At 35.3% G+C, this 12,301-nt stretch overlaps 2 protein-coding genes across 3 annotated transcripts; both read left to right on the top strand.

Annotated features, from left to right (window-relative positions):
• The first annotated feature begins 1,980 nt into the window (after positions 1-1,980).
• LOC128878921 (acyl-CoA-binding protein homolog) lies at positions 1,981-6,958 on the top strand. Its single transcript, XM_054127596.1, has 3 exons — positions 1,981-2,114; positions 3,198-3,312; positions 5,249-6,958. The coding sequence occupies exons 1-3, from the start codon at positions 2,100-2,102 to the stop codon at positions 5,380-5,382; spliced, it is 264 nt and encodes an 87-aa protein (XP_053983571.1). The 5' UTR covers positions 1,981-2,099; the 3' UTR covers positions 5,383-6,958.
• Positions 6,959-7,224: 266 nt separating this feature from the next.
• LOC128878909 (PMS1 protein homolog 1-like) lies at positions 7,225-11,330 on the top strand. Of its 2 annotated transcripts, none has more exons than XM_054127574.1 (12): positions 7,225-7,641; positions 7,783-7,903; positions 7,987-8,151; positions 8,213-8,487; positions 8,550-8,669; positions 8,739-8,885; positions 8,959-9,428; positions 9,574-9,844; positions 9,908-10,031; positions 10,116-10,431; positions 10,502-10,643; positions 10,717-11,330. In XM_054127574.1, exons 1-12 carry the CDS (start codon positions 7,504-7,506, stop codon positions 10,798-10,800), a joined length of 2,373 nt encoding a protein of 790 aa, XP_053983549.1. In that variant the 5' UTR covers positions 7,225-7,503; the 3' UTR covers positions 10,801-11,330. The 2 variants fall into 2 exon arrangements, with proteins under 2 accessions (XP_053983549.1, XP_053983550.1); XM_054127575.1 differs by having other exon boundaries at positions 7,229-7,459; positions 10,717-11,329.
• Positions 11,331-12,301: the final 971 nt, after the last annotated feature.

Genomic DNA, 12,301 nt, shown 5'->3' on the forward strand with positions numbered 1-12,301 from the left:
AATTTAGTAGCACGTGAAATATTTTTCCATCCCCGCCATATTTAAAGTCGTTCAAATAAAAAATTTTAAATGATAGTACATACTTCAAATATTTTTTATCTATATTAATAACTCCATCATGTGTACACATGAAATATGAGGGTAAATATTCATGTTATAAGAGTTTATGCATCATGTGAAACATATATCACGCACAAACAGAATGTTAGATATTCTAATAGGAAGTTTAGAAGCATTGTTTTTCGCGCTTCTAACAGTGTTAGAAACAGGTTCGCGTAGATAATAATCTTGTTGAGTTGTAAGAATCAACACCACTGAACTTTTTTATATACTTGATGACTCGCGTGGCCAAGTCCTGACAAAATAAAACCAATACATGAAAATAAGAATCAATGTCAGTCTTACATAAATGTTACACGTTCGATCTACCACAATATCTAACTGCTTTGTAAATTAGTAAATAATTATTGCTAGTTTTTGCCTTCGTATGTCTAAAACCACATTCTAAATTGCGTCAAACGATCTTGCCACATGTTCGTCAGAATTGCATTACGAGAATTGTTACATGTTCACGAATAGGCAAACGAATATTTGAAAGTTCAATTTTTTGTAACTTAAAATCGCGTAGCTTCAGCACGGTTGAAAGCTATCGTAAAATTCGAGGCCGTGTCCTCTGATTCACGGTATCTTCGATGTCGCTTTTGTATCTGAGATCGTACTTTTTGTAAACAACCGGGTAAATTAGCTTTTCGTACTGTAATTAAAAAAAAATTGCAGCCTAATGTACAGTATAAAGTGCGAAGTGCTAGCAGTGAAGAGTTAATAGCGAACGGCTAATATACACCGACAACGTCTCGACTTTAAACATACTTAAAACTTGATTTAGAATTATTCGTTTGCACTATACCGGAAGACGAATCGATAATAATTTTACTCGTGGCCAGCGTGCATGCATGTTCGAATACAGCCATCTCATAATCCATAGTAATCTACTTTATTTTGTACATCTGGATGATTCTACTCAATTCCACTTATTGGTAATTTATTAGGCGTGGAAAATAATTTTGTGCCCTGATATTCAATCATTTAGCTCTAGTTCGAATAGAACTAGAGTACTCGAATGTTACAGATAACTCAATTAACACTTTTTTATGAATTTGTTATGAATATAAAATCACAAAATACCTGTGTTTGTGATTTCTCTTAACCTTTGTTTAGTTACGTTTTATAGATTGGCCAGAAATATAGGCTACTTAATTCCACGAATATTGATATAAAATTGAAAATCACCATGTTGTGATCTCCAAAGTACTGGCCCAAATACAAATAATTGTAGGTGAAGTGGCAAGCCTACACAAAATTCAAATTATCTGATATCTACTAAAACAGTTAGATGGAATCGATTGTTTTGGTGCATATCACGTTAGATGGCCCCTCCTACCAGTTTCAGTTCCAGTTATTTATTTAAGCGCGTCAGATAATCTCTTGGCATTTGCACTATTCCTTTTTACACTTTATAAAAATATAAACTTTTTGTTACATTTCATATTACATTCTTCTTAACATTATTTCCTTACTTACTATGTATTATAAACATTTTAGATATTTCTATTGTCGTTTCTAATATTTTACATATTATCACAAGTTTCTTAGGAAATACTAAAATACAAAATTAAAATACATATAAAAAACGCAAAGAAAAACAGATTTCTTTATTTAACCTACACCTATTACCTTGTTTTTGGTTTATGATTGTATGTTCCTTTAACTATTTCATCTAACGCAGTAGCCTATTCAATCTTTTCTTAGCCCCTCCTATCAGCGCCTCGGAGAATAACGGGATAATATTCGGCATAGAAACCTTGATAAACGTTTTTGAAACAAAGTAGAAACCTAACAGATGCTTGAACGTTGGCCGTTGCGAATTCACGAGTGGACGGATGATTTTATGTGCCGTTTCTTTTTTAATCGCATTTCTCGTTACTGGATGTAGCCGATCAAGGAGTGGGGTTGGTACCGGAAGGCTATTTATCCGATGGTTACGAAGATCCATCGGTCAGTAGTCATTAAACGATCGCTGCAAACAACAGCTTGGAAAGATGTCCGTCGATCAGGTAACCGTGATTCTATTTCGCGTCGAATTCTTATTCGGTCGCGAAAATCACAAATTCCACGCGAAAATCACAAATTGGGATATTCCTTATCCAATATAGAGAACTTCGTTATCGACTGAAGAAAGGAAGTTAACGTAAGGACACGTCGTCCAGTGAAAAGCAAAACCATCGATCGTTTGACAACGTGATCAATCCCTTTACTTATTTACACAAACCAAGAAACTACGTTAAATTCTTATTTGAGACAACAAGTTCTGAAGCACGTAATTGCGTATATTATACATTTGTGTCGTAACTATCCCGTTCGAGAATTTGTAAGTTAGTACTGACAAGGGACGGTCGCGATCCGGACGAGCGCAGTTTGCACGAGACCGGGCTCAAATAATGGGAGCCGATGGGCATAAAAAAGTGCAAAACATTAAGGGTGAGTAAAAAAAGGAATAAGAAATAGAAATGCAGTTGGAGAAAAGAAAAAAATTTTCCATTGCCGAGTCACGAGAACCCACGAACTCTAGAACATGAACCTGCGGCGTAACGCTCACGGCTACAACAGCTTCTGTTGTGATCTTGAATGTTTTCTTATATCCACTAACCTGTAAATGTTTAAAGTCATTTTTTATAAAAACGGCTGGCCAGATACCCCTAATGTTTTGCACTTTTTTATGCCCATCGGCTCCCATCATTTGAGCCCGGTCTCGTGCAAAAAGCGCTCGTCCGGATCGCGACCTTCCCTTGTAAGACGGTAATCGTCGAAGGTTTCCTTATCGATCAATCCTTTACGATCTAGATTTTCGGATATCGGTATAGTTTTGTTTATACGTAACAATACGACACCGTGAAATTCGAAGAAGGTGGGGGGAATGGGATTCGCTCGTGTAACGAATCATTAATTTGTTCGTTTGCCAGAATAATGTATACGTTGACATTTAGACGAAGTTACGATCCAAATGTTAATGTGCGGTTTTTTTTCTTGTCAAGTCATCTGTTTTGATAGGTCGAACTCAAGGCACGAAGCAAGAACACAAGCAAAAAGCAAAGTTAGCGATTTTATTTCATAACATTAAATCCGTTTCGATTTTACAGAGATTCGAAGCAGCGGTAGAGACTTTGAAGTCTTTCACCAAACGACCTTCTGACACAGAATTTTTGGAACTCTATGGATTGTACAAACAAATAACGGCGGGCGATATCAACAAGCGTAAGTCACCCATTGTTCGGCATGTATCATACAGATACAGGGTCGGCGTGATCTTTTGCAGGGCCCGTTCAAAAATGTTGCGGGGCCTGAATTCACATTCAAATCCTACACTTAAATTTTACAACGCGAAATTATTTATTTACAAATGCTGTTACATATCTTTTATAAGATGAGTATTAATTAATAATACTTTATATGAAATAATAATACTTAATGAAAAATGTCTTGCATCTGTTAATGGTATCATCATTCCGTAAAAAGTTAATCAAAATTTTCGTAGACCGCGGGGCCCCTCAAAACGCGGGGTCGGGTTCCGATGAACGCGCTGAACCTGCCTTGCGCCGGCCCTGTACAGATACTTCTCTGAGCATTCGAAAAAAATTATTGCTTACCGTTGCCTAATTGAGGGGCGTGCATCAATATGAAGGCAGCTCCACTTTTTCAAATTTTTTGGAAATTATAAGATCGTTTGAAAATTCGTGAATTACGTGACATAATTGTGAAATTACGTCGTTTCGAATTCCATCCTTCCTTTTCAGAGAGGTAGGGGGAGGATTAATGTTTAGAGCAGTGATGGACATTCGTGGGATTTTTCCTGATCATGCGCATTGGAGCGAACGTTGTAGTCCTCACTGCTGTATACACCTACTTAGAATTTAGGGTACCATTGGATCCCAGTAAGGAACAAAATATAATGTCCTCTTCTTTTCCTCGATGATTCCTGACGTGGACGGCTGCGGTTCATTATCCATTTTTTTTTTTTAATTTTCCCTAATATTACACTCACGAACACTAACACTCTTGTACTTAATTTGTCCTTTAAAAACGCGGGAAAATTGCACAGGCCCTTAAATGCACCTCCTCTAGAGGTTCGGATACATGTATGGTAGCAGACGACATGTAGCTGTGATGTCAGCTTACGCATGCGCAGAAAGCAATTCCTCGAAGGAAAAATCCCACGAATGCCCATTACTGGTTTGGGGCTGCCTTCTTATTGCGCCACGTTTTAAAAAAAACACTGGGATTTTTCGAATGAAAACAAAATTTTCTTTCAAAAACACTTTCATTCGTTCTTCTTCCTGCTCTATCTTCGTCAAATCGACATCGTTAGTTTTTCTAGTGACCGGAGCTGTCTCCTTATTACACCACGAAAAATAGGAATTTTTTAAATCCGCGATTACGTTCTAACCTCAAAACCATAAAAAAAATGGAGCTGCCTCCTTACAGAGATGGGCAAACCCCTAAGCTTCGAATAACTCTGAAGTTTGCCGATGTGTTTGTCTCGTTTCTTTCTCTGGAAAATGTTCAAAAGAGGAAACGAGACAAACATATCGGCCAACTTCAGATTTATTCGAAGTCTAGGGTTTTGCCCATCACTGCCTCCTTATTAGAGATGCCGTGAACTGCTACTTTTGAATCACTCGTGATTCAATCACGTTCATTCTCAATCACGATGATTTTTCACAGTGATTCGTGATTCTTCGCGATCGCTTCTGATTGGTACAGAACATTCTTTTCACTTTTCACGAATTATGTTGTTCTTAGGTTATATATGTATTATAATATGATCTAAAAGCAATGTTAATATAATTTTAATACAATTTAAATTTGACTAATTTGTAATTTCTTGAATTTCCGTTAAGGCGAGACAGTGATACACTAACGATAATAATTAACATGAACCGCTTCTGAAACGCCATCTTTCGGATCACGGTCGTGATCGAAGTTTAATCACGACTGCGATCGTGATTGTATGATTACCGTGAAAAATCATTGTTAGTGATTTTTCACGCCATCCCTACTCCTTATTACAGCACACCCCTCAATTGGCGTTTAGATCAAGGGAAGCGATAAAGAAAATGTTCGTTAGACAAAATGAATAACTGCTACACAAACGCACGACTAAAGACTGACAATCATTCTTTTAACATTTTAGCTAGACCTGGCATGATGGATTTGAGGGCAAAAGCGAAGTGGGACTCGTGGAAATCGAGGGAGGGTATGTCAAAAGACGCCGCGAAAGAAGCATACGCTAAACACATTGACACGTTATCGGCCAAGTATAAATAAGACGTACAATTGTTCTGTCGATGGTAACAAAGAGGGAAGGCAAACGTTTGGAACGAAAAGTTAAGAGAAAAAAAAAACATGTAATAAACCACTACGAATGAGAAATGTGTGTTGCGTTTTGATTACAAAATGTAGTCGCATACTTGACGTAAACTACCTGTATGAGATTTATCTCGTGCCGGAAACTGTTTAAAATAAAAAAAACATTTACATTTGTTGTCCAATCAACATACAGGGTGACCCGCTTGCTATCGTGCGTTCACAAGTTGGTGAGCCAAGGACACGGTTCTCACTCTGTTCCACCTCTCCTGACACCATGTGCTGTGTTGTCATTGGCTGCGGCCAGTGACAAGAGACGACGGCGAGCATACCGGGACAGAGTGAGACGAATTGATTTCACAGCATTGGCGTGGCTAATCATTCTCGGGTTTTCGTTATCTTTGTAAGTGTTTATACGACTGTAATAGTCGGCACTTTGATTAGGAGGCTACGCCGATGCTGTAAAGTCGTCATTCTGTTTCATTCTGTCTCGGTATGTTGGCGGTCGTCCTTTGTCACTGGCCATAGCCAATAACGACGTAGCACATGATAGCAGGAGAGGGGGACAGAGTGAGAAAGAAAATGAGTTTGCCTCGCCAACTTGTGAACGCACGATAGTATACACGGTGTCCTAAAAATGTTGTAACACATTGAAAGGGTTGGTTCGGGAGGTGATTTGAAACAACTTTTTCCTTAGCGAAAATGTTGTCCGAGGCTTTGTTGAGGAGATATTAAGAGAAAACACCGACCAATCAGAGCGCGCGTATACCGGTGGAGCGTAGGCTTACGCGCTAGGCGGGTAACGGCATCCTCGCACTCTGATTGGTCAGTGTTTTCCGTTAATATCTCCTCAACGAAGCCTCGGACAACATTTTCGCTAAGGAAAAAGTTGTTTCAAATCACCTCCGGAACCACCCCTTTCAAGGTGTTACAACATTTTTGGGACACCCTGCACACAATGGACAACCACACAATAGCTGACCGTCACTGTAAACTTTATGACGGTGACCTCCGCAGCAAAAGCATGGGTGACCGTCATAAAGTCTCCAATGACGGTCGGCTATTGTTGTGGTTGTCCATTGTGTCTACTAGCGAGCGGATCAACCTGTAGTACTTCCTAAAATCTTATAAGAGAAACGTGACATAAGAATTGTTTCTGATAGCATTAAAAAACTAATGTTTAATTCACATTTGCTACAAGTATGAATAAAAAACATTCATGAATGCCTAATTTATTAAGTTTTTATTCGTATACGATCAAGAGCAATCAGCAGTAATCATGTCAATAAAATTCTTATCTTCGTTAATTTTGTACTCGAAAGAACCGAGATCTTACAATTCGAAACGAGATGAGACATAAATATTCGGGATGAGACGAGATGTCGAAAAATTTCTTTCGACTTTTTACTATCGTGCAAATTATGGAAAAAAAAAGGATAAATTATAGTTGTTAGTTTAATATGTCTACTACTTTGTATAAAAACATTGACATTTTACAATTACCTGTTATGTGAAATAAAAATTCTTTAAAACAAAATCTTTTTTTCTTTTACGTGGAAGATAATAGAGCCCCGAAGGTGTTATGATACAGAATCAGAGTGAATGAGAGAAAGGGACGCGAAGGTAGCGCTGCTCCCAACTTACGCGTGTGCGTGGAAGAAAGCTGAACGCGCAGTACTGTAACTATAGGAAAGGATGCCTGGCTCCAATTCTTTTATACTCTACTCTTTTGCGATTAAAGGCGTCAGTTTTATGGTCGTATTAGAAACTTTTCTAACGCTAAAAATAGTACGAATGCTCGAGTGGAAACCATTTTTGTCAACACTGAGAGACGCTAACTAGATCAAAACACGTCTATGCTATTTTACCGCCCTCTTTCAGTTTGCTGCAACAGCACAAGCCATGCTTGCGCTCACTGGCGCTCACTTGTGCTCACTTATGCTTTCAACGCGGTTGTTCCGATGGCATAGTTGTCATATATTCATTGAACGCAGAATTTTTCAAATTGAATGTCGAAGCAATAAAATAGATAAATACTGTAAACAAAGAATTCCATTCCAATATATTTAATGACACATTAAAATGAGTATTTGTGCTCTAGACAAAGATACGGCAAAACTTATAACCACTACACAAATTATAACTTCAGTATCCACTGCTGTAAAAGAGTTAATAGAAAACGCATTGGATGCTGATGCTAAAAGCATTGAGATTAATTTGGTATTTTGCTACCCTTTACATTTTCCACACCCTATGTCTTTTGCATCCCCTTTCATTTATGATAATTTAAAATTTACCTTGTATTTAAACCAAACTTAGTATTCAACAATTTTAATGTAAAATTCGTGTTCTAATGATTAGATAGATAATGGAACTACTCTAATAGAAATAAAGGATGATGGCTGTGGTATTTCGAAAGCAGATGCACCTAATATGGCTCTGCCATCTTACACATCAAAAATTCATAATTTGTCTGATTTGGGTAAATTGTTATTTTGACTTAAGAGAAGGATTGTAGTACTATGTCATGTAATTTTTTGATAATGATGTTTATATTATTGATAGACACTTTAAACACATATGGATTCCGAGGTGAAGCATTATTTGCGCTAAGTGCAGTATCGGATCTTACAGTTATAACAAAAACAAAGCAAGATGAAGTTGCTGTATTATATACCATCGATCATGGTGGACATATTATCAATTCTGAACCTTGTCACAGATCTACTGGTATATAAACCAATTAAAAGTATTTAATTTCTTTTTTCTTTAAATATTTTAATTCCTTCAGGTACAACTATTCAAATTAGACAACTATTTAAACATATACCAGTACGAAGACAAATAATTACCACTCAGAGGAAGGCTAATCAGGATATTAAAATATTAGAATTCTTAATCAAAAGTTATGGAATGTGTAAATTTTTGGTACGGATGAGTTTCAAAGTGGATAATAATATTATTTTTATGAAACCTAGTGTAGCTACTCTGGAAGAAGCAGTAACGTATATTCTAGGTAAAAAGGTGACATCTAATATGACTTGGATAAATGCTGAAAATACAGAGGTAAACTACAGGTAAATAATACTTTGATTTAAAATTGTAATATCCTAAATTATATTTTTCAGATTAATATGAAAGTAATGGTACCCTCAAAAGGAACACAGAATACTGTTGAAGTGTTTCAATCTGGAGCACAATACATTTTTGTGAACAATAGACCAATTAAACATAAAGAATTGGAGAAGGTATAATCTTTTCTCTTTTATTGAAATTAAATAATGCAATTATAAAAATAATTCAGAAATTATTTGTAGATTTTAACTAAAACAATATTAGAAGCAATAGGAGAAGATTCAGTGTCAAAAAAGAAACCAATATTTTTTCTGTACCTTTTAACAAGTGCTGCAAATATTGATGTTAATTTAGAGCCAAATAAATCTTCCATTCTGTTTAAAGAACAGGTGAACTTTTAATCAAATTAATGGTAATCTGTATTTAAAATTCATATATAACATGCATGTATCATATGTACAGCAAATAGTTTTCAACACAGTAGATAAATATATCAAAGATTTTTATGGGATTCAAAGAGAAGTACAAGAAGAAAATCCTTGCAATGTGTCTCTCAATGATTATCAGGAGTATTCGCAAAAAATAAGCATTAATAATCAAGAAAATGAATGGCCTGCATGTAAAAAAAGAAAAGTATGCATAGAAAAATCTGAAGAAAAATGTATTCAGTATGAATCTGAACTTCAAAAATCTGATGGCAATTCAGTTAACGATCTGAACCCTGCCAGTGATAATAATTACGAATGTAACAAACAAGCTCCAATGGACAAAAATGGCCAAAATCATGAAAAGAAGAGCGGCGATAGATGCGAAGAAAATTTAGAAAATTTGAACAGTCCATTCCCAGTTTTAGATCTAAGCGAGACAGATTCAAATAATTCGCAGAACTTCACATTAGTTTGTGATAATTCTGATAATTTAATGGATTCAATGTTAGTATCTTCAAGGGTCTAGTCCAGAAACAACAAAAATTGATTTTTTTTTTAAATATTTTCTTAAAAGTTTAGAGCTCCAAACTAGACATCATACAACACATTATAGTATAAGAATTTTTACTATATTTCTTATCTTTTATAGCACGGATATTGCAAACGAAAATACGCCTGATAGCCCCCAATTTGAATTAACCCCACATTCTGAAACATTTAGTCAATTACCTATGGTAGATTTAGGTGAAGATTTTGACTTTAGAATTTGTTTGGCAAATGATAATATAGATAAAAGTGAAAAAGAAAACAAGGTAGAAAATACAAATCCAAGAGTTCTACAATCAAAGAATGATAAATCAGTTACACCAAAGTGTGCTACATTGAAAGAATGGAGCAAGGGACATGTTTCTGGTTTAAAGGTAAAAATTCGAAATAAATTTAATTTTATGAACATTATGAAGTAGGAAAATTAATTTTAATAGGGAGGTACAGACATACAACCTTACAAGGTTGATACAGAGGTGAATGAATTATCGGATATCGAATCATACCATGGAAATGTATGCAAAGGCTTTGTTAAATTTTCCAAAAAATATAGACTGCAAAGTAATTGAATTAACTAATATTTTAAACTGTTAAAAACATTACATAAGACAAGTCAATATTTGAGAGTGATGTTCTTCCTTTTAGTCATAGAACAGCAGCCTAATATGACAGCACCTCAAATTGCATTGGCAGTAACCGATGCATGGAAGAAATTATCGCCAGAGGAACGTGGTTATTACAGAGATATTGCGCAAGCGGAAGAAGAAGAGTATATTGCAAAGAAACAGGAAACAAAACAGAAACAAACAACTGATGCTAAAAAACCTAAAAATAGAGTATTAAAAAAATTATTGGAAAAAATGAATACAATGAATGGTCAGAATAGCCAAAATTTATTAGTGAGAACCATTGTACCTTGGAACATTGATTTGAAAAAAGTAACTGATAGTTTCCTAAATAAGTAAGTGTCCAAAGCTATTGTTTATATGAAACTACTCACTATTATTTAATGTTTAATATAAATGTTATAGTTTGACGTATAATAATACCAATCTTGTTGTTGGGCTACTGTGCCCTAATTTGTGGGTTGTTCACAAATCTGCACACATTTGGATTTTAGATGCAATACGTTTAAAAAATGAATTAAACTTATCCAATAGAAATGAAAATGAGGTAAAACTGGAATATTCAGTGACATCGTTACTTTCTTTGATTATGTTTCGAATAAATTTCTATTTAATTACAGGATAATATAGAGACAATAGAACAACTTTTGAAGCAATGGTTTTCAGTGAAAGATGATTTGTCAATTTTACACCCTATACATTAATATAGATTAGAAATGTTTATTTAATATAATTTATTTTTTTATATTTGAAATAAGAATTTTATTATCTGATTCAAGTTTCATTTGACATTTAGATTTTAGTAACAACATACTTAAGTGTAGGTAATGTTTCAGTAATCTGTATCGGATTATTTAATTAAAATATGTTTGCCTTTGATAACCCCATTTTACCAATTCATATGGACATTTTTTTTGTATGGTAAATGAAATTTGGTACGTTTATAGTTCATTCAACCTGGAGGACTTTTCGTAAATAAAACCACGTGACTACGTAAGAGCTATGCTCGACATAAATACGAATACAGGTAAAATATAGTAGATATCTACCAACATTTCATCAAGTGATAAGTGAATCCAAACAAAACCATGTGACCAGTGCCTAAGGCAGCGCCGTTTGGTACTAGGTTGTTCTTCAAACACATGAAAACTCGATAAAATTTTGATAGAATTTATACAAGTCTCTATTTATTTATATAAATGGCAATGGAACATTTACAGTTTTATATATTTTACCTTAACAATAACAAAAATATAAAGATATCAAATAAAGTAAATAAAATGTGTTGAAACTTACGAAATATCCCTGCCTCCTGGTTAAAACGTCGTGTTGACATTGAAGATCAATATGAAATTTGATCAGGCGATAAGATTTGTTTATATTCAATTTGTCTTTTATAACAGTTTCACAGGTTTACTATACTTTACATTTTACAAGAAAAAAATCAGCGAAACAATAATACGTGACTACGACACTATCTTATTCAATTTTCAATCTTATTGGCCTGTTCAGGTCAGCTTAGGTTCGCTCAGCATCGCTCAGTGGCCGCTCACTGGTCAGGAGTGTACTTATGTATACCGTAATTCCGATGCATACTTAGTTGATAAAGATATTATAAAATACATTTTTATTTGTATTATTTTATCTGATAAATAATATATGTCAGATTTATATCCATGAGATTATTTCGTGTGGTATTGTTTACATCAAGTCCATAATCCAAAAACCGAATTGTACAATATACAAAAGTGTCCCAAAAATGTTGTACCACCTTGAAAGAGGTGGTTCGGAAGGTGATTTGAAACAACTTTTTCCTTAGCGAAAATGTTGTTCGAGGCTTCGTTAAGGAGATATTAACGAAAAACACTGACCAATCAGAGCGCGCGTATACCGTTGGAGCTGCCGCGGTAGCGAACGCTATGTGCTAAGCGGCCGCGCTTGTACGCGAACAAGTAACTCGGCGTGTATCGAAGGACATTGGACGCGGCCGCTTAGCTCGTAGCCTTCGCTACCATGGCCGCTCCAACGGTATACGCGCGCTCTGATTGGTCAGTGTTTTCCATTAATATCTCCTCAACGAAACCTCGGACAACATTTTCGCTAAGGAAAAAGTTCTTTCAAATCACCTCCCGAATCACCCCTTTCAAGGTGTTACAACATTTTTGGGACACCCTGTATAATTCTAGTAATAATTACCTATGATTG

Source organism: Hylaeus volcanicus, chromosome 6 (genome assembly GCF_026283585.1).
Source record: "Hylaeus volcanicus isolate JK05 chromosome 6, UHH_iyHylVolc1.0_haploid, whole genome shotgun sequence".
Lineage (NCBI taxonomy): Eukaryota > Metazoa > Arthropoda > Insecta > Hymenoptera > Colletidae > Hylaeus > Hylaeus volcanicus.